At 37.4% G+C, this 23,194-nt stretch overlaps 1 protein-coding gene across 3 annotated transcripts in view; it reads right to left on the bottom strand.

Annotated features, from left to right (window-relative positions):
* LOC135324171 (multiple epidermal growth factor-like domains protein 10) overlaps nucleotides 1-23,194 on the bottom strand; it is a 104,352-nt gene that overhangs the window by 55,760 nt on the left and 25,398 nt on the right. For all 3 annotated transcript variants that reach the window (XM_064499866.1, XM_064499868.1, XM_064499867.1), the window contains exons 2-5: nucleotides 21,372-21,504; nucleotides 18,120-18,221; nucleotides 16,695-16,795; nucleotides 7,833-7,925 (exon numbers count right to left, since the gene is read on the bottom strand). In XM_064499866.1, coding sequence (XP_064355936.1) covers nucleotides 7,833-7,925; nucleotides 16,695-16,795; nucleotides 18,120-18,221; nucleotides 21,372-21,487 — 412 coding nt within the window. In that variant the 5' untranslated portion in view covers nucleotides 21,488-21,504. The remainder of the gene's footprint in view (nucleotides 1-7,832; nucleotides 7,926-16,694; nucleotides 16,796-18,119; nucleotides 18,222-21,371; nucleotides 21,505-23,194) is intronic.

Genomic DNA, 23,194 nt, shown 5'->3' on the forward strand with positions numbered 1-23,194 from the left:
AAAATGTTTTCGCTGCTTTGCCCGAGTAGAATGCCACAGTTGCAATGTGAAGGTTTGGAAAGATATGGCTTACACCACACTCTAGATTAAAATTTTGTCAGAAAATGGAATCAATGTCCTTCTGGCCAGCAAGAAAGGTTTTCACATACTGTAACAACAGTCGCATAGGTCATATATTACATTAATGAATCATGTACCTTTCACCTACACAAAACTAAACTGGGATAGTATTTTATTACTACATCAACTACTGATGTGTATTCAATACACATCAGTATATTCAATTAGCTGATGTGGAATTCTCAAGCATAGAATGAAATACCAAAAAGCTCATAGCCACATAGACACTCCTTTTAATGGTCTTAACTTTCGTTTGTGTTCAGAACAGCACTCATTGATTCACAAAGTGAAATTCATAACAAAAATATAAATGTTGCCACTAATCTAAATCCAGACCATCCTTATTGCAAAGTTTACAGAATATTCTTGCAATTATTCTCTGATACTATGGTTTGATTAGTTGTAGATTTAAATTGATGGCATTATTCTCCTGTAGGATACACCTACAGGACAGGATAATTATTCTTCCAACTTGAATTTAAACCAAATAAAAGTCAAGCTATGCTGATTTCAAAACCGAGCGAACTCAACACACTGAAGTGTGTTCGAAATTTGACAAGATGCATTAAGCCACTAGTGACATCAACCACTATGTCAGCTAGGGATACAAGACAGTAAATTTGGAATACGGCAAACAAATTTCAAAGATGAGTCTAAAAGGCTGGAAAACAAAGCCAGCTATACTGAGTACCCCAGTAAAAATATCATTTGGAAAAACTTAAATGTCTGATTTAATAACATGTGATTGTTCTCTATATATTTTTGCATATGCTCTGTTCTGGTCACCTCAGGATGTTATGACAAATATATGCACATGCATATCAGAAAATAAATCTTTTCCTGCTGAGAATCATTTTTAATAATTACAAAATATCAATGCCTTTTACTAAAGTACTTGTTTTACCTACATCACAGACACAGAAATGCATAGTGCTTTTTGCAGAACACGCTTTCTATTAAACCTGGATTTCCTTTGAATCTTTTGTTTCTGTGTGATTTCATTTGTTACATTATAGGCTTTTTACCCTGTGGCGTATTTTTCATTCTTTCTTATTGTTTTGTATAAAAGAAAGGATTTTTTTTCAAGATGTTAGCTTTAATTTAATTTAGATTTTAGTGGGTTTTTCTTTTTTTTTTTTTTTTTTTTTTTTTTTTACTTTGTAAAAGCCTTTTGATCCGTGAAGTGGGAGAACAATGAAAATGTGTTTTTCAGATCCCATAAAAGACTGGAACTATATGCCTTTCACAGGCCATATATTTCAGAAGACCCTTTAAAGTGCTTTGGACATCAGAACACAAGGTTGGATAATGGCTAAGAAAAACACACAGATGGCTCTTGGTGTTAATTTTATCTTGCTACTGAGATGAAACTTGTTAAAAATAATCATTATTATAGGGAAAGTTACAAAATGATAGGAATTTCATTGTACTGAGTAAAATGGACTGTTGTCTGTGATCCTGAATTTGCACAGATCTCCTTGCAGGACCATAAATTAGCCTTTTTCCCTTTTTTCAATGATTTGAAGGTCATCTTCATTTTTAAATTAACAACAAATGTTATTCTTCATATCCCTGAAAACCTACTAAAGAAGCCAGTGGCCAGTGACTAAATATACAAGGCAGAATGAAATAAGAGTTAAGCAAAACTGAAAATACTTCCGCACTGTAATTAAAAAAAGAAAGAAAGAAAAAGAAATGTTATTCAACAAATTAGCTTAGGTAAACACAAGTTTACTGATGTAAAAAAATGGTCAAAAGTGGAAGTGAAAAGCACCTCTGCTCCAGAAAATATTTACAAATGAACGAAACTACTGCCATTTCCTGCAATACCTTCCTTCGGTAACTTCTCTGTTTTGCCTGTTAGCACCTGATCTAGCTTGCCGGTGGGGTTAATTTTTCAGCCTGAGGACACTCAGTCTTGTTCAGGACAGAATAAAGAGTTCAGGTGGCAAAACTAAGGAAAATTCAGTTAGGTGAATTACAGCAGTTTCAGCTAAGGGAACTGGAGTGCATGAGAAAGATATATCCAACAAAAAAGTTTAAGATTAATGTTCATGACTTGCTGTCAGCTTTTGCTAACTGGACATATTTGCATGTGTGGCCATTTGGAAGCTGGGGGGAGGAATTTTACATTACTTGAATAAGGTATTTCTCTGCATTGTCCATAAAGCAAGTAGCTCTGCATTTGATCTTTCACTAGCACGTTTAGCAGTTTAAGTTCTGTAAATTAAGCACTTTCTATGTGAGCACATGGTTACAACCAGTATCTATTCTTAAAGCCTGTTGAGTGGCTTAGCTTTTAAAACTTAAAGATCAGCAATCTAAGTGTATCTTGCAAGCCCTGTAAATCAAAAAGCTTTTGGAAAAAATAATAGAACAAAACAAAACAAAAAAAACAGAAAGCCCCTTAATCCAAGGGGCATTCGAGATTCGCAGGCTGTGCCTCCAGAACTTGTAAGACTCTCCCAGGCACATTGCCCATTACCTGGGCTTATGGGGCTAATTGAGTTCTGGGTGCAAAAATACCCGAGGTGGTGGTGGAAAACATTCACAGCTCCACCTCCTCAGGGTTAATGGGTACTACACGCTCCACTGAGAAACTGGCAGCGTTTGTAACTCACGTGAGTGTCTCACAGAAAGTATGCCAAGGGATCCAGTTTCTGCCATAAGCAGTCTCTGCCAAGTCCCATGAAGAAAACAGTGAGATTTTCACGGAATTTACAAACTTTACAAACACCCGCGACAGTAAAGGAAATCGGACAGTAGCAGAGCTACTGTCTCCTAAAAGTTTCCTTAACAAGTGCATTTAAAGGTAAGAAGGTATCTTTTCTGAGGTGCTAGCTTTAAACACTCAACCTGAAATATTAGAGAAAGGAGCCAGGCTGTTTTCTTCTAACGGTTTATAAAATCCTGAACCCAAATGATGCCTTAGTGGTACCTGCTCTAGCTCCATGCCATCAGACTATAGTCCCAATGAAACTCTTGTAATGACCAATAGAATGAAATTACAGATGAAAATGCAGTAATTCACACAAGTTTGAGATTACTTACATACAATAAAATAGAAAATGCTTATTCACATTTCCACAAACAATCCTAACATACTTGTCATGGCTCAAAAAGGAATACATGTCATTCCCTGTTTGCCTTATTGCTCTGGCCAGCTGGGGATCACAAAGGCTATAACCTTTTCAGAGGAGCCAGTGTAAAATTGATTTTGGCATTTTGCCTCTGCTCCAGCTTATACAGAAGCTGTCCTATTGATTTTGGAGGAATTATTTGTGGACTACTAGGCATAAGAAAAACAAAGCGAATGTCCTGATTTCTTATTAAGAGTTCTCATCAGGCTGCATGTGCATCTAACTTTCACGCACATCCAAAACTGAGCATCACGTTTATATATTAGGTATTATTGCAAATGCTGTTCCAACAATGAGGACAGAAAACGAGCAGAAAATGGAATCTACAAGTGGGAAACACGGTTTGATCAACTCTGCACATCTAGAGAGCCAACTATCATTACAGGCAGCAACTTTCACAGAAGACTGCTTACACACAACCTGTAGTCAAATATGCTCTTACAATATATAAAAATCCAATCTGACATATCCAATTTAAAAAACTGATTTAAATAATAATCCAATTTAGGAGGCAAAGGCTGTTTTTTTCTTCCTTCAATCAAATCTATTTGGATGTTTTTGTGTTTAATCTACAAACATACCTATCTTTACCATTGTGTCCTTTTCTAAATTTTGTCCCTGTCCCCAGCCCAGAACTGATAAACTTATATTCCCAAAGTTCACAAAACACTTTTTCAAAGCAATCCTGATGGCATGGTGGCCAGTTCACTCACTCCAAGGGATAGGTTCAATGTGTCTTCTGTCCACTCTTTTGTCATTGATCTGTATACTGTGTCCAGTCAATAAATCTATATTAGAATAACTTATTTTGCCTGAATGTCATCTCTTCCACTAGAATGGAAGTGTTTTGTAAATGAGTGATGTCTCACTCCAAATAGTATTTCTTTGCAGATATATATCTATTATCACCATCTCTTTCATCACTTCCCACTGAACTTCACTGCAGGCAAACACTATCTAATACAGTATAATTCCTGTGCTCAAAAAGAAAAGGCCTGATGAAAAAATACATTTCCTACAGAAAACATTCCCCAAAGAGATATTATATGATTAGCCAAACTCTGAGGACACCACTCATATTTTACTCACAGAAAAACACATCCATTCGTATTTTCACCGGTAGGATGTAAGGTTTTCAGCAAGGCAGAGCATGTCAGGGGGAGAAGAGTTACGAGTTGGGCTAGAAATAAGCACTGAATGAGGACAGCTTCAGAGGTACTGATACAGTGCTCAAACCTTTATCCCTCTACCCCTAAACTGAAAGCGGGCACTGATCCAGGCAGTTAGGAATTGGATAAAACTCACTGCAGAAAGGAGGTAATGGTTGCCACAAAAGGAAATAAATTAGAGTCTCCCAAAAAGTTTAGTCCCCAGAAAGGTTATTAGACCATATCACACTGTGGTACACTCGCAAAGATAAGGAAGGAAGCTGCTTGTACAGCTTTTACTGTATAATATACCAATTTAGTCCAGGCAATCACTCCGTCATTTTTAGAAAGAACATCACAGCGCTTAGGAAGCACTTGTCTGCAATTACCACCCAGAAAGCCACCATCATATAGAAGTCATGGCACACAGTTAAAAAAATATCTGTTAAACAAAGCTGGCAAACAGAGTTGAGAAACAACAGCTAAAATCAAGCTCAGGTTGTAGGATTTGGCAGATGGATCGATGCATATTATAGGCTTAACTCTGTTCACAAATACTTATAGATGAAATTCCTACATAAGGACAATAATCAATCCTGATCAAGAAAGGATAGTATTTTGGGAGAAGGTTCAGGACTGCAGTTTTACGAAAAGTTTAGTGCTTCTGTAGCCCAGTTGCTTCCAACATACTTGAGGCCATGAAAATGAACTGAATATTAAATCAGGGAGTTTGCCTAACACCTCTCTCACTTTGAGGAGAATATCTTCCTTTCAGTCTCAGCGCTTTGTTTGGTCATCAGTAACCATTTAAGGCCTGAGTGCCTGCCTTATGAAGACATAGGCTTGCCTTGTAATCTTTGTTCCTTCTCCACTATTGAGTTAGGCAACAAGGTGTTTGTATGATACATATTATTACAGAATGACAATTTTCATGGATTTTTGTTCAATGAATAATTTGCTAGATCAACAAAACTGACTGTAAAATAAAAATATCTCTATTTTGTCTCATTGTACCTTTTTGTTTACTAAAGCTAATCAAGTGGGGGATGGAGAAAATATAGTTAAAGAAAAACAGGGAAAGAGTTTATCTCCTATATAGGCCAAGCAGTGATAAAAGTCAGCTCTAGAGAGTCAGAAAGCTATCACTTTGTCTTTTCGATACTATGCACTGCACTTTGATTTCATTGCCACTGTAGTTCTCACACACACATGAGAAAAATCACACACAGCTAGCAACAAACAGCATCACTCAAGTTCAGCAGGACAATGCAGCAAAAGTAACATTTTACTCAAGTTTTGCCTGCATGGAAATGCGACAGATTCCAAAATGAATCTCCCTATAACAAATGAACGAAAATACCCTCTTCCTCATCAGTCCATCTCCCTTCTCCGAGGACTGCACTAACAATCTGTAACAATTTTCTGCAGTTCCAGTTAGCTCTAATGTCATGCAGAACCTTTTAGAGGACCACAAAACTCTCAAGAGATGATACTGTTCAAAGGCACACGAACAAAGGCTCTTTCAGTTTTGGCCTGTCGTGTATACACATCAGAAAGTATTTTTGCCATTGAGGCTGCTGGGACAAGCAGTCAAAGGCAGTGAACTGAGGAAGAAGCACAGGAAGAGAGCTGCACATGTATTCAAAATGAGTTATAACACGTAGGTGAGCGAAATGGACTCTAGAAAATCCTGTGAGAGGAAGGATTATTTCCAAAGAAGGATTTAGAGATTCCTGTCCTATATAAAATGCCCTTTCAGGGAGTTCAGAACTTGGAGATCTCAATAAGTAACAATATCTCCTCATTCTACGCTGCACAATAATACACCTTTCTTCTGTATATTTGGTTAGCTACAGAGGAACTCAATTTATTAGGCTTTCAGAGAGAAAGGTAACATGCAATTTCCATTGACTGTATTGAGCACACTAGATAAAGATCAGTATTACTGTAACATTGCATTACCAACCTTTCCAGTTCCCCACTTTATACAGTACTTGCTGTTTCTTTAGGGCTGTGCATGAAAATAATCACATTTAAGTATACAAAGACCACATACCAAATTAACATTTTTAAAGTGGTAAGTTTACCTTCATGTAGTTTATTACTACTTCCCCACTTGCTGTTAGATTTCACAAAACAAGCTACCTAAACGAGAGACCACTTCCGTAAAAAGAAAGCTGTGACAGCTTTTTGTTTTCAAAAAAAGAACATTTTCCTATTTTGAATTAAGCAGAAAAACAACTGAAGCCGAAAATGGTGTACTGTAAACCACAATTACTGTTGTCCTGCTGATGATCTAGGTTTTCAATTGTTGTTTTTACAGAAATCCTATATTAAAGAAACTGATAGTAAACTGTCTTTGCAAGACATCAGCTCTGTCTTGCGAATTGACTTTTATATGGTCTGTGAAGTTTAAATTCTAAACACAGTTTTTTATCACTGGCTAAAATAAATCCCTTTCAAATGGATAGTCACTAGCAGTGACCTACTTTGAACTTGAGTGCAATGACATATATGGCTGCAATGTTAGCCTGAAGATGACCTCTCCAAAGACCGTACATACAGGAACAGAAAAGATGGAATAACTAATGTATTATAATGGGGGGGAAAAAAGAATTATTCTGTGAAATTCTGTATTTCAGGTAAAGGGAAGAAAAAGATGTAAGAGAAAGGCAACAATTCATAGCATCCACAAGTTATTACCTCTGACAGAGGAAGGGATACTATGCAAAGAAGCCAGCGTTGCCACTGAGTGATTTCTGCCTGCCCAGCAGATGAAGATCCTCTGTCAGGCACCACAGTAGCGCTGCAGCCTGCCACCGGGGCTGCAGCGCCAGGTTGTTACTCTCCAAGAGTCCAGAAAACTGCAACGACTGAAAGGCCAGCTCTTATTTCAGGACTTCACTTTGTGTTTTTGATATTCTGCATTGTTCTTGTACCCCGTATGTAACGCCTCAGCCTTCAGTTTTTTTTATTAAGCCTGCTCATCGACTGGCTTGTGCGCAGCTACAGCCATAGGCTGAACAGGAAGGTGCCAGCCCATCCCTGCCTACTGCCCCATGTGGTTGTGAGGAAGACTTTGCTTGTAGCTTTTAAGCATGATCTTGCACCATCATCTTTTGCGCACAGAAAAAAAAATAGAGATAAATTTACAGATCAAATGTATTTTGTCTTCTCCAGATACTAAGTTCTGGACTATCTGGCATGTTTCTGAGCACAAAATAGCTCACAATTTTTAGCGCTGGCACATGATGACATCGTTCAAAAGTAGATGAAGAAAAATCAGATCATGCAGACTAATCCAATAACTCAGACCAAGACCCTTGACTAGGAGCCTGAGCAGAGGATCAAAGGTAATCCGCCCCAAAGGGAGAACAACGCCAGGAAAGGAGCACAAGATGGGCAGAAGCAGGTGAGAACTTACCACTGGAGCAGTTGGGTCCTCCCCAGCCGGGCTCGCACTGACAGGTGTTTGGAGCAATACACCGACCATGGACACATTTATCAGCACAGTGAGCTGCCAAAGAAGGACATAAAAATAAACAAAACAAGTAAAGAAAACTCCTTGCCCTAGGAAAAACGTGCCCAATCTGATGGTTTCATACCATTGGCTCAAATGTCTTTTAAAAGCAAAATAAACATATTAATGTGTGATGGCCTCTCTTCGAAATACATTCTCTGACTTCCACCTCTTCCACTTTCCTAATTCTGAAGGCTCCAACTAAAACCATGTTGGGCTGCTCAAATACTTTTGCATTTAAACAAAGAGAAAATAGCACACATTCGAAGCAAATAACAGAGTCATGGAATAATACAGGTTGGAAGTGAACTCTTGCACAAAGAAAAAAAGAGGGACTTCTGTATCCAAAAAAGGGGGGGTTCTCGCGCTCTGATTCACAATACACCAGTATTTTGGTAATGATCTTTGTGAATGGTCACACAGTTCAGATAAAGCACAATGAAACAATGATGATAATTAAGGTAAGTCATAGAATATAAAACTTATGCATCACTGCAACCTTTATTCTAAGCGCCAAGTAGAGCATCTTGAAATATTTCATGAGAATATTTATTATTATTTTCAAGCATATGCTTTTTCATAGTTAAGCTTATTTTGAAATAAGGTGTATGTTGGAAACTTCAAGGGAAACATGAAATGGCTTCTATACCAAGTACACAGATGTAACTAAATCAGAACGCAATACACTGAAGAGGGAAAATTCACAACTAGTAACACAGATTGCTGGCATCATATTCATCTCGAAATCTTGTTAATTTTGCAAAATACATAATAGTAATAACTTTTTATCAAATTCAAACAAGAACAATGCTTTAAAAATATACACAGAATGAGAATTTTCTTTGTACCTATATTTCCAGAAAAACTATGACAGGAATCTGATCGGTATACCAAAGAATGGGAAGCGAATAATGGCGAAAAATAGAAGGTTGGTCTGCACAAGAAATTTAATGGTGCTAAATATGAATTATTTCTGTTCTGAATGTATTGAAAATGCTCTACAGTAATTAGGAAAAATACTTTGAAAGTTTCCTCTGATTTTTTCCTAATTAAACATGATGAGGCAGGACGGGCATCTTTATATTTTATGTGGCCAAGAAAAATGAAAGCCTCATAGAGATCAATCATATATATTACGAAAATCTTCAGTTACTTGGGATCCAGGCTGTTAATCACATGTCATTATAACCTTTAATTTTCCTTCTCAACTTTTACTTCTAATCAGCTGCTTTTCAGATGTGCATTAAAGTTTTCTTCATTTGAAATCAACAGTGAGAATATATGTTTTGAATAGCAGAATATCAATGCAAAACTATTTCATTGTTCTCTATTTATTATGGAAAGAATTAATTTAAACAATGCAGCACAATTTTCCATTAGTCTTACAACTAGACATGAAGTATTTTTGCATCTTTGAAAATTCTTGCCAAATAAATGCTGCTTTGGGCACTGAAATGTTCCCTAAACCAAATGCATTGTAAAATCATCCCTGTAAACCATAAGATAGCACAAGGTAACAGTTCACACGCACGTCTTTGTGCATGTACACGTGGGAATAACTTTGTGAATACCAACAGACTGGATTCAAACTCCTGAGCACTGAGACTAAACGCACTAAAGCCACATCCCATTGCACATTTTGTGACGTAGGCGGAAGAAGGAAACACAAAAGCGAAGATGTGTAAAACCAGAGCAGCCCGTTTCCTAGGTGGTTTTAGCTCTGTAAACGTAGAGACGCGCAGCACTTGGGAAAAGGCACTTTAGCAAAAAAATAGAGTTGGCTTTGAAGAAAAGTACAACAGATGAAATTTGGGGGCAGCGTGTTTGCAATGTCTTGAATTATAGCTGTATTCTTAGTTTAGTCATAACAGGTTAAATCAACATGAGCTTCTCTTAAGCCAATGAAGTGGAGTTTCAGTTTTCACCGTAGTAGAACTTAGATCAAATGTAACTCTTCAAAACATGATCCTCACTACTAGGTCTCTGCAGAAGTTATCTATGAGTAATCATCTTGGGTTTTTTGACAGCCAAAACTCTGCTGGCTCTAACAATGTAAGAAACACATGATCAGGTCCACTGAAGGATGTGATACAATGTAAATATTACTGCTTCCAAATAACTTCAATAAAGATCTTGTGTATGATACATGTTTATCATTTTAAAAACACAAATATTTCCATCTCGAAGAAGGGGTACATGTAATTCTTTACTTTGAAGAGGTAAAACTGAAGTATATTTCAAAAAATGTACAATGTATATAAAAATATTTAATATTTCTTTCTTAAACTTTCTCAAAAATATATCTGATCAAAGAATGATTTCTTCCTGCACTCTGGACACAAGTAAAAATCTATTTTGAAATTAAAAAAAAATTATTCTCTAGACATCTTCTGGGACTAACCACGAGATTTTTGGCAACTGAATCCAAGTGAACATTCATAACACCCAGCCGCTATTGCAAAATTATTGCACTGAACATGGAGATAAGAGAATCAAAATTTACTACAGGACCTACAAAAACATGTAAGATGAGAGCAATGTGAAAAGCAGTAGTGAACACGCTGAAAAGGTATGAGTGACATCAGGGACAGAGAACCTACTTTATCTGGGTTTCCTACAGAACAATGAGACATAAGAAAATATTTATGCGCAAGAGCAGGTGACAAACTTAATGTGAAGTCTCTTTGGTACTGAGCAGTGTAAAGAAGTACCAAAAATTCACTGACACCAGTAAATTGCAAAAATCCTACCTTCTTCCTTTGTCAGGAAAATCAATTACCATGTGAAAAGAAACCTGAACTTAACTCTTGCATATTTGCTTTTACATCCTATTTTCCATTTTTTTGTATGTCTTATTTATCATTTCCTTCAAAATCTTCTCTAAAATCTTACCTCGTCAAACTTGCAGGTTGATATGTTAGTGGATCACATCTTCTCCTCTTTTTAAAAAAGAAAAGGGAGATTTGCCAGTCTCTGATTACAGAGTACCAGCTAACTGAAGTTTCTATAAAATACCTGCGAGTGCACCTGCAATTCCCTGTTCCAGCCCTTTTGACACCCGGGTGGGAGGCGCGAGGCTCCCCGAGATCTGTGTCTATCCCACTTGCAGTAATTGGTATTTTGTAACCAGCCGAAGGAAAGCGCCCTGCTGAGGCACGTCACCCACCCAAAGCGCCGGCACCGTTACGAGAGCAAGCCGAGCGCGCCGCGAGGCAAGCTCTTCACCAGCACCTTCGCAGACGGGCCACAGCTCCACTGCGTCAGCCGGGCAGCTCATAGCAAAGGGATTAAGCTACAAGCATAGCGCGTGTAACACTGTTTTAGATCAAGTTGCCATTTTCAGGCACGGGTCACATGGCTCGTACTGGTATCAATGGAAAGGAGCTCAGGAAAGGCTGCAATTCAAACACCTACTTGTACGCTGCGGGGCTCCCGCGTACCGCCCGCGGTGTGAAGGCAGCGCGCGCCTCCATTCTGCCACCCACTAAAAGCCTTGCAGCCGCGCGGTGCAAGCCACCCATCTCGTAAGGCTTCCACTTCGCAACTACAGCGTATACGAACGGTGAAACCTGATAAGACTTGAAATTTCTGAATGGCATTTTATGAATCTGCTCGCTGTGATTAAGAAAGTGATATGGAGTTACTTAATCATAAGCCACTACAAACGACATTTGAGCAGCTGTGCGTAGAATTATCTGAGGTTAAAAGAAGATACGGAAGAATTTGCAATAGCAGATTTTGAAAAGGAATGAGATTTTTTATCTTTAATAAAAGTTTATGCATGCCTTCTTACAGCTCTTTTTTCATTTTGAAAAGCCAGATATAAAACAAATAACACAAATAAAAGCTTGAAATATTTTTCCTGTAATTATGCGCGTGAGTAGATGACCAGGAGAATTAACTACATTTCCACAATTAGACTTCCAGCTTTTAAGGAAACAAATCACACCACTGGATGAGCTAAAACCTAAAATCTCCTATTAAATAAAATTCTTATCAACTTTACAGAGAATTCCTATTAGTAAGAACTGAGTAATATCCAAACTGGGTCTGTTTTCGGGTTGTAAGTATATCTCTATTTTAGTTCCTTTAGTTCCAACAAAGGAAATCACTCTGTGTGCATGACTGTGTTTTCTGTTTCGTATTTCTGCTAATACTATACTACCCTAATTTGGGTATCTAGAGTTTTCAGAAAGAATAATTTGCAGAGATTTATCACTTTCGAAAAAAATAAGCTTCTATAGCTGTTGAAATCCTCAAAATTTTGTAAAGAAATTTGAGTGCATAAACCTTTTTAAATTAGGAATGGAAAAGAACTCATCTACATACTCTACAAAAATTAACCTTAACTTGCTAACAGTTAATTAAAATACGCACCAAATACTCAGCACTTTTCTTGCAAAATAAAACTCACATATCTTTAAAACTCCATTTAAAATGTGCATTTTCACATATAAATAAATTTTTCACTTCTGTATTGTATGCTAGACTATATCTTTTTGTTAATTATTTTCTTGTATGCATTGATATTCAGTCATGTATTGAGACAGATGATTTATTTTCCATTCTCTGTCTAGAAGAAATTCAACACACATATTCCTGTGCCTTAGAAAAAGCTGCAAACAAACAATAGGTGTAACATTCATATCAATTTAAAGTATTTATACACATCTTTAACTAAACAAAGACGTGAGTCAGAATCCTACAATCCACATAAATATCTCGACCTAAATATAAGGTGTGATAGGATCTCTCTGCTGTTGCCATTACCACTACCTGTTTCTGTTACTGCCCGTGCCATTACTGTTACTTGCCTGTCCGTTTCTCAGGTTAAAGGTGTGAAGATTCATTCCAGGATATTAGTGATCATATTGGTACTTGAAAGGCTGACTGTTCATATTGTAGCATGACCCGCAAGCTTATCAATGGTACTAGTTAAAGGATGAAGATGCTAAAATTCCGTATCAGAGTCTAGGCAGTTTACAGTGCAAGAGTTATCTTTTATTTAGAGTGAGCTATAAGAAAGGCCTGTAGTGTATTCACCATATAGGAGGTTACCTACCAAATCCATAGCCAAAATGCAAATGGAATTTTTACCAAAAAGCGAAAACTCAACACAAGCTTCAGCTGTCAAAAGTTTTCAGGAATGAGTGTGAAGGTTGGAGTTACAATTCAACAAAAACCTTGTGTCTTGACATGAATTCAAACTCATCTTTTCAGACCGGACTCAGACAGACTCGAAAAAATAAACCCTTTAAATTCTGGCTGGTGCTCTTCTTTGGCTGTTGGTCATTGATTATCCCTGTGAATACAATGTTTAGAGGCTTCAGCAACATGAGGCTGCCACATTCTTGCAATGCCTTTAGGTAGCGATAAATAATTCTCTTCCCACCACAACCAGTGAAGTGCCGCTACCACTAGTCAGTGCTACTACTAGGTGAATAGTAACCAGTTGGTATTTGTGCTGCAGAGTCCTAATTAGTATTTTAACAAGGAGGTCACGTGACTTCATTCGCCACCACATGCTTTGAAGTCTTGTGCCCCACCAAAATCATCTGCCAATAGAATTTTCTAATTGAGCTTCCGAAATTTAGAAGCCAAATAATCAACTGCAAAACAGCAGCAGCACCACAAATGTTTTACGCTCTTTCCATACAAAAGCATTCTCCACAGTCTTTAAGAACTGAGGAATCCACATGGCAGGAAAAACAAAGCCACCTAATGGAAATCCTCTATGCGTTGAGAAGCAGCAATGACAAAAGAAGGTATCAAGAACACTTCTAATGGTTCCTACTCTCTTTTATCTTTGAGCATAAAAAAGGTGGTATGTACATATGTACATTTTTCAATAGGATGCCAATTTTCTTTTGGAGAATTCTTTTGTGTTAGCTTTTTGCCAGTGATATTTCTGCTAAGATGATCTAGAAGAGTCTTTCTCATAACACTATGCCTTACAGGATGATCTCAGTTGACAGCATCACACTTGTTTTTCCAATTGCACAAACAGTATAATCGCACCATATGCGGGTATCATCTACTCTAGTATGCACAAGTTCATTATGAAAAAAGCTGGATAAAACAGCAAAAAGCCTCAAGTATTTGCCTTACTGTATTAGCTATTGAGTTCCTCCAGTGCTATGAATCCTCAGCTCCAACCGAAGATCACGAGGACAGAGGGGGTCTCAGTGCCTTCTGGGATCAGTCATTACAGATCCAATGAATGCAAAGCTAGCTCCACTGAAGGACCTGGCAATCTTTATTTTTATATACATTGAAACGCTCCAAGCTCTCATTTTAAAAGAAGACATAATCATGGCATTCTAAATTACTTTGAAAGTCAGAGCAGACATGTCCTGAATATCTGACATCTTTTTATGTAATATCAGCAAAAACTAGTAAATCCAACGTAATCTGAATTTATTATATTTTGGTGATTATTATATTTGTATGAAATGCAATATTCTATATAAATATTAAATTATTTATAATTATATAGTATAATTATATTACAATACATATTATATAATAGTTATATAAATATTTATAATCATTTACAATACTATATTACTTAACATTATATATTCATATATTAATACTACTGTCTTTATATAGAATGCTTATACTATATTATCGCTTTGTAAAAGCTATAGTCACATAAGAGGCTCATCATCATAACATTTCTCACGTGATTAGTCACTGTTCTATACTTCAATTAATAAAAATATAATCATTAATATACTATATAATAACCCCAATATAGTTAGAATTCATGTTAGAATAAAAAAGGTAAAAAAGAAATTGCTAATCTTATTTTAGATGAATTCATTTTTTTAAAGCTTTTTTTTTTTTTAAAAAAATCATTTTGACCTTGCTTTTTCACATGCAGAAACATACTTTATATCAAAAATCTTACTGTTGCACTTTCAAATTCCAGGAAGTGCTATATAACAAAAATGTAAATGAGGCTCCTGTGATGTGTTATGATATTCACAAGGTATAATTTTCCAAGATATAAATAAATCTATTACGTCACTTCCAGTATGCACCTCCCAATATCAACAAAGCTACCTCTAAACAGATTAATAAAATATTTTGCGTTTGTACAGAATAAATAAATTTAATGTACATACTGATGCTAATTTTCAGGCTCCATTTATTGGTAAAGACAGAAGACTTATCCATTGCACTGCTTTCTCCTAAAACCAGGCTGCAAACTCCAGTGACAATGATACATCTTATTTTGCAGAATGTTTTCTTTCCAAAATGTCTCCATACATCGAATATTATGCTCCACAACTACCACTGTATCAGCTGGGGACACAATAAAGCAATGCACGTGTCTCCATTTTTCTCATCCTTAATTAAGAAAAAACAAGGAGTTTACCTTACAGAATTAGGCTGAAAACATGCTGTAGCAGCAGACATGACATGAAGCAAAGCTTCACACAAGAAGAGCCAGCACAGTCATCAAACCAGCACACATGCTGTTGCTTTTCCAAAATCCTGGGCTTTTCACTTTTTTCACTTAGCTGAGCTTGTTCAGGAACAGTGTAGCAAGACCTGAGGGCAGCCCCTACAACCCAGAGGCTCCATCCCTCACCAAGCTGCTCTGGTAAGGCCTCACATTTTCAGGAAAATTCAACTGCTACCTCAGCGTTACTTTTAAATCTCACCATTTGAGCAGCTGAGGTAAAAAAACTGAGGGGATACAGCTATTTTCCACTGTAATGTATGCACATTCTCTCCCCACAAATTAATAAAGCTATACACACAGGTCAATACAGCAAATGACAGTTACAGACATAAGACTGTCTCCGATGAGCTTAGCTTTTCAAGGAAAAGAGGTTTGATGCACTGACTTCTCAAAAACTGGCAACTGGAGTCCACGCTGCACACATTTGCATTCAGGGGAGAAAGACGTGGCTAGGAATTTGAAATTCTATTGAATTTATTTCATTTTTAGCCCTACACTCTTGCATATCTCCAAGGATAAGCTGCACTGCAGAACCGCTCACCTATCACAAGCTCCCTGCTGTCACTCCTGCCCATACGAGCAACCAGCTGTCCCCTCCACTGTACAATACTGAACAACCTTTCAGTGGGCCTACATTAAATCACTAACAACACACTTTTAGGACTCTGGATGAACACATCCACTATTTTTGTTCTGCCTTTCTTCTATATTCTTGGATGAATATCATTTTCAGAATCAGACCTTTCTAGCCTGCGCAAGGCCATACACGAGGGAGGCGCAGAACGGAGCCCTGGTCACCACCCGCCTGTGAGCACAACCATTCCCCCTCCAGACTCAAGGAGGGTTGGACACAGAGGGATGCACCCCCCGAAAAGGCATTCTGCCTTCCAACAACTGTTACAGTCACTGCATCCTCAGGGCAGACTGAATAGGGGGATCGACCTGGGCCCCTGCTGAGGAGAAAACTCTTTTATCTCCCTTTTGGTCTTGCACTTAATATTTACTTATTGTGCTGCAAAATACACCGATACTTGTATTCTGAGGTGAAACATGCCATTTGATCATTAGTAAGAATCACGTCAAATTTAGTTACTTAGACATCTGAGGTCCAATTATCCTGTCATTTGCATGTGCACAACACCAATTGACTTCACTGAGAGTTGCACGTGCACCGTTGATGGAATAATTGATCCCCTGGTAACTCAGCTCCCACAAGTCTTCCTCCAAAGAGGAGTCAAACCAGCATTGCGATAAAGGTACGGAATTTCAAAGCAAAAAGAAACTACACTTACGGACACACATTTCCCTGCTTTCATAAAATCCAGGACAGCACTGGGATTTACGTCTGTACATTGTTTTTTCACCATGTCTGTAGGCGGTACGGTAACTGATTCTGAAGAAAAAAAATGAATGGTTTTTGCATACATTTTACAGCTTGGAAAGTAAACAATTTACATTTTTACACATTCTAGAAAGTCTTTAAGTATCAATAAAAGGACAGGGAAAAAAAACCTTCAAGAAAGCAAGAGACCTTGATTTATGTATTGTTGAGTTCAGTCTCAGTGGTTTCTTCTGGAAATTCTCCATCACAAGCCTTATTTCCATGGGTGGTCAGACAGCAGTAAAAAAAAGTCAAAAATTCTGGGTACTTAACCAGTACACAAGCTAGAGTGCTGCTGCCGTAGTCATTAGCATCCCCCACAGAGATTAAAGGCTGGCAATACCAATTAGTTTGCTAGATCATTACAGGTATCAATTTCTGAAGAAACGACTTCTGGGGATTATCCTCATGAAGACTGCAGGACAGTGGTGAGCAGCACACAAAAGGGAGAGAAATCATCACATAAAAACAGCAAGGGAGTGCACAAACCATTGCTTCTTTCTGCCATGAGCAAGCAATGTTATCAGAACCACATTCTGCTCTGCACTCTCCCTCTCTGCTCTTCACTGTAACCTTCAATCCCTTCCCCAGGCTCTCCTGGCTGCTCACTACATATTGCACACAGCAGTAAACACATCCTCAGAATACCTAAGCAAATTTGAACTCTCAGCAAAGAGCAGCACGCATCTAAATGGCACCATATGCAAATTAAAAAAAAAAGTATAATCTCTCTTTGAACTTAGTATCTGCTTTTCACATTCTATTCACACTGAGCTGTTTCCTCTCAGCTGCTTTGCCCCAGGGAACCTTTCCCACTGCTGATCATTCATACTTATAGGCATATTCCCCTGAGGAAAATGGCTTTTACAGCTGTCTAGGCCAGTTTTGAATCATTCACTCCTTGCTTACTTTTTACAATGCCCAAGGAGGAGTTTCCTTTAGCAAATCTTTTTATTTTTCTATCAAGTAGAGCACACTTTCCCCAGAACATACAGTTACGAGCAGCAAGGCAGAGATGTCTCATACAATATTTCTGACCACATACTCCTTGCAGAATCTGGGACATTTATTTTAGTGTATTGCATGTTTTTTTTTCCTAATCTGTCCTTCTTCTGTTAGCGCTCCATGGGATGATGCACCCTGACCTGCCAATAAAGCATATGTGATACTGCTTGGCCTAGACAAATGCATTTTCCAGCTGACACAGACCCTAAGAGTTAGACAGATTAGTCATTATAGCTAAAATATCCTATATACTTTACTTGATTTTAACATACAAAACTCTACAAATGCCTAAAATATCAGTAGTTTGGCAGTATTAATAATTATACATCACCTGTGTCGTGTGCACTTAAACCAGTTTAGGATGTCAGTACAACTGGTGTAGTAGATTTGATCAAAAGGATGTGGATATGACTCTTGTACTGTAACTGAATAACTGGGGAGAGAAAGAGAGCAAACAGATTATTGAGCAAGTCTTTTGCAGTACAGTCTGATTACAGTAAGTCTTTTATGCTGTCCTGCAAAGTAACTGTAGACCTGACAAGTCACATATTTAAGCACATCTTTTAAGCAAGTCCAATGACACCCAGAGGTGCCCACATTAACAGCATACATAACACTATAAGACTCACTCTGATAGAGATTTTTGGCTTCCTAAGGTGAGGAGCCTGTTAAAAAAGTGATCCACGAGCCCTCAGAAGCAAAGCTTTACAGTCAGTTTCAAACTAATGCTACCCATTAAAAATGATCTACTGGAGTCTGTTATTTACCAGCTATACTATCTACTGTCTAAATGTTTATTATTTCTTAATTTCCACTTTAAAAACATAGGTATAAGACATTTACCAAAATTCATCAGAGAATGCTTCAACAGAAAGGTACAAGAAATAACAAAATATTGATGTGCAACCAAAACTCACCAGAAAGTGCAAGTTTAAGTAAAATATGAATGAGCTAACTTTATAAAATGCAAACAGAAGATATGGATTGAAAGTCTCTTCCCCCCCCCCCCCCCCCCCAAAAAAAAAAGATATATGCAGAAGGCTAGGATTACTCTGTCGTGTAATGAATTTGATTAAAAGACATTTAAAGAAAAATAACGTAAACCTAAGTAACAAAAAGCTTTGTCTCAAATGAGGGGCAAACTGAAGAAGTAAGGCAGTGAGATCTGTAGCACATTTTCTCCTGTGGCAATAAACTTTTAGTAACATCACTGGATGCTCAAATACTAGTTAGGAGCCACAGAATTAGGTTTCTTCTACTACTATACGAAACTGAAAAATCTCACTGGATTTTCTGAGAAATTTCTTTTAAAAACTCTATCTATATCTGCAGCAAAACCTCTCTACTGGTTCTGGAAAGCTGTGTTAATGTACTGAAGTGAGCACTAAAATAGAAATATACATAAGTAATAATTATTGAAAATAGAGGAATTATGCCACGTAACAGTATATTCAGCAATCAGAAATTATAAAATGTTGAGTCTGTACTTTTTGTTGGTTTGACTGGCTAATTTTTAATAGAGAAATTTTTTTCAGCAATACTATACTGAACTCCTATTACTATTTTCTGTTGGGTTACAAGCGTAGCGTTGTAGAAATACATGTGCTCTGGAACCCACAGGCTGCAGAGAAGTCGGCGAGGCGAAAGGAATAGAGCTCCATTACAAAAGAGAAAAATATTGAATCATCTTAGAAAACTCTTAAGCAGACTGTTTGTGCTGGCAATAACTCAGGCCTTGATTGCATAACGGGGTTAGAAAATATGGGAATGCATGGTACATTTCTTCTCCAGCACTAATTCCCAGGACCAGTCAAAACACTCACTAATCATATAGCCCATCTGGGTTTTGCTTACAGTGTCTTTGACCTCTTAGCACCTATTCCAGGGTAATAGCCACAATCTTGTCTTCCTACTGTCATCACCTACACTGAGAGAAAACACGTCCAGATCAGCTTGTCCTAGCTGCCCAGAACTTACTCCCTGTTTTCCCTGTGTCCATATAAAGGCAAGCAAGTCTAATCCACCCAGCTGTCAGATCGAGTCCAACAAAATGCTTGTGGGTTGCCGACGCCTGCCCGAGGCTCTGTGCTTTTCGTTTTACTGAGGGCCTGCTCTTTTCATCCTTGCTCCGATCGCAGTTCGTTTGTAAGGACTATTTTATTAGTGGGTGGGCTAGATTATTTAATGTGTACAGGACTGCCAATGACAGAAGCAGTAATGAGCTTGTACCTTGTGGTTCTACTCTTTCAAACTCCTGTACTTTTGTCACCTGCTCTGAGCAACAGAGGAAGTGTTTCAGTAAGTTTATTTGAAGCTCCTCCTCATTTTTAAGCCTCATGCAGTGGCAGAACAAAAAAAAAAAGTTCCTTCAACAAGCTGGACATGCTAGCTAAATATATATTTGATTAGTATGTGTTAAAATACATTATGCAATGTAAATAGTTATATTTTTTCCCCTGTTTTGCTTTCATTATTTTGTAGCTTCCCTCAAACCCACTTTTCTGGACAAAGACATAATCAAAAAACATACAGATCTTGGAGTAGCATCCAACAATATCCTAGACTTTTGCCTCAATATTGTAAATAGAATTAAGCAGGTAAAGGGCAATAAGTATTTAGTATGGTAACTACTTGATATACATACTTTTGTATATGGCAAATTATAAAAAAAGGTATGGGCAGAGACTCCAAATACTTCACGTGAAGCTCAGAGAAATTGCTGGGGAAAATCTTTAAGGGCTCTTTTAGTATACAGACTTCATGAAAAATCAAATACGAGTTTCAGCTTTCCTTGTAAAGATCCAGCGACAACAATTGCACCTGCACAGCAGCTCAGGAGCACTCCCAGTGTTTAAACAGAAAATATTATTTACCCCAAATTCAGGAAACATATGCATCTCCTCAAAGGAACAGTTAGCCTATCTCAAGGACCAGCTGATCAGTTATGGGCGTAATTAAGTAATAAAAACAAGACTGTGAGGTACGATTTCATTATTATAATCTTTACACAAGAAAAGAAGTACAACAAATGCTTACGGTTTCATCTTCCCTACCCATTGTGCACATTCTACTTGCAATTAATGTGAAATTGGGTGAAGGAACGGACTAACTAGATTGATGAATTTATAGTGGTACATTATAAATTTCTGAACCTCATCAAAAAATTAAACAACAAGTCTTAATTTAGATTCAGGGAACATTGTAAAGGAAAGAATCAGCATAATCAAATTTGGCCAAACTCCAATATGGCTAATTATATTCTGCATATGTAAAAGGCTCCTTTTCATTTAAATCGAAAACAGCTATTTTTATTCACTTCTTGTCCCTGGATGGTTCTGTAATGTTGCTGGTGCCACTGCAAAGTTTTTTGCACTGTACCTCTACCACAAAGATGGCTACATTTCAGCGCTGTGTGAAATGGTCTTCTACTTACCAGTGAGCTTATTTTGTCAATGTGGTAATGCAAAATTTTATTCCCAGTTCACCATTTGACTACAAGCTTTAAATCATTTGAAACGCACTAACTAAAACAGAACAAAATAATCAGAATTTGTATCATCTGTTTTATAAAAGAAAATATTACCTTTCCCAGTGGCTACACACATTTGGATCCTCAAGATTCAAAGGCAAAGTTGTCCCCATCCAATGGTATAGAAGTACGACAGGGAAGCAAAAAAAGCAGTTCAAATGAAGAACCATCTTTTCGAAAAGGTGATCTAGAAGAAAAATAATAATAATGTATTACTGGTATCATACAAATGATAAAGGAGTCAAAACTATCAGTCCGTTATACTAGGAGATATATAATCCCAGGTGAGAGGATATAAAGCAACAGGTACTTCACAAGGGCATTGTGATTGCCTATGCCCATGCCCATGCTGGTAGGCAACTCGAATTCGGTAGTTTCCCATAAACGGCAAGGTAGTGAGCAAGTGACGCTTCTGGAGACACTGCTTTCCCATTAAACTGCAGGTAGCCAGGCTCAGTCTGTTCCGTGATGGCTTGTGCATAACTAAACAACAGACTCCAATGTAAAATAAAGGCTGGCATTGGCTCGAGACAGCGGCGGGGGCCTGAACAAGGCCTGCCCTGGCGCAGGCTGGCCACAGAGAGGCAGCGAAGTCGGGGGGCAGACGGGCACTGGAGGAACAAAGAGCAGTACACAGATGTGTCACAGGCAGGGTGTCTGTGTTTATTTTTTAAAGGAAATTTATAATTAAAATTAGACAGACACATGAATACTCAGCCCTTCGAGATGCTAAATGGCACCATTAGCAGGAGTAAAGTGTGCTCGAGATTTGCAAAAAGTGGCACAGCGCTTTTTAATAACTAACTTACAATTCTCATGCAAGCCAATTAATCAGGGGAAGGATTTAAATGACTTTGCTTTAAATCGTTAACAGAGAGCATCGCATTGCATTCTGCATTGTTCCTGCTCTTTTTAAGTTGAATTCCCAATACAGTTTGCATAAATACCCCCTCCTGTGCCAGCTGTACAATTACCATATAGAGAAATCATTCTGCTCATCACAAAAGTTATTATAACAACATAAAACCCTAAAAGGCTATCCTAATACTTTGACTAGGTCTATCTCTTTTTTAAAGCACATGATTTTAATTTGCATATTGAAACACTTTTAATCTAACCTGCCATTAATCCATGAAATGCCAGAATGAACACTGGTAAAGGGTTAATTTTTTGTGACTATACTACTATAAGTATACACTACTATAAGCTATACTACTTTCCTCGCAGTGAACATCTGACCCTATGTCTCCATTTTTACACAAATTTTAATGTTATGCAGCTTCTGAGATCAGGAAAAAAAATCTCAGATCGATGAAACTTATTTGTAGTAAATAATAAAATAAATTTCTAATCAATGTGTTCATTTTAAAATAAAACAAATATATTTAAAATATTAACCAGAATTAGAAATTTATTACTTCAAATGCTATGAAACAGAATAAAGCAACACACACAAACAGTTTATTTTAAGAGAAGAAAGTTGACTGGACCATGGAAAAAAAAATACCATGCCATAGTCTTACTTTTCAGGACCTTCTTAAGAAGTCAATATAAAAAAAAAATCATGAAAGGAAAATATTATATTTAAAAGAGCTGAGTTTCTTTTTAAAGAAATGGTTATGAATACAGAGATGATTCCATTTTGCTAAATCCCTCTTGAAAAATCAGGGCTGCTGAAAAGCATTTCATGCTCTGTAACTGTCGTAACTGTGTCTCTGCACGTACAAGGCATAGAAAAGTAGTCAAAGTGCAGTGGTTTAAAAAGGAATTAAAGCAGCTGTATTTTCAGTTAATAATTTAAGCAAAGTGGTGATTTCCCTTACTAAAAGCAGTCATTTCGATTATATGCAGACAGTAAACTGTATTCCCTTATTTTA

The sequence above is a fragment of the Dromaius novaehollandiae genome, chromosome W (genome assembly GCF_036370855.1).
Source record: "Dromaius novaehollandiae isolate bDroNov1 chromosome W, bDroNov1.hap1, whole genome shotgun sequence".
Lineage (NCBI taxonomy): Eukaryota > Metazoa > Chordata > Aves > Casuariiformes > Dromaiidae > Dromaius > Dromaius novaehollandiae.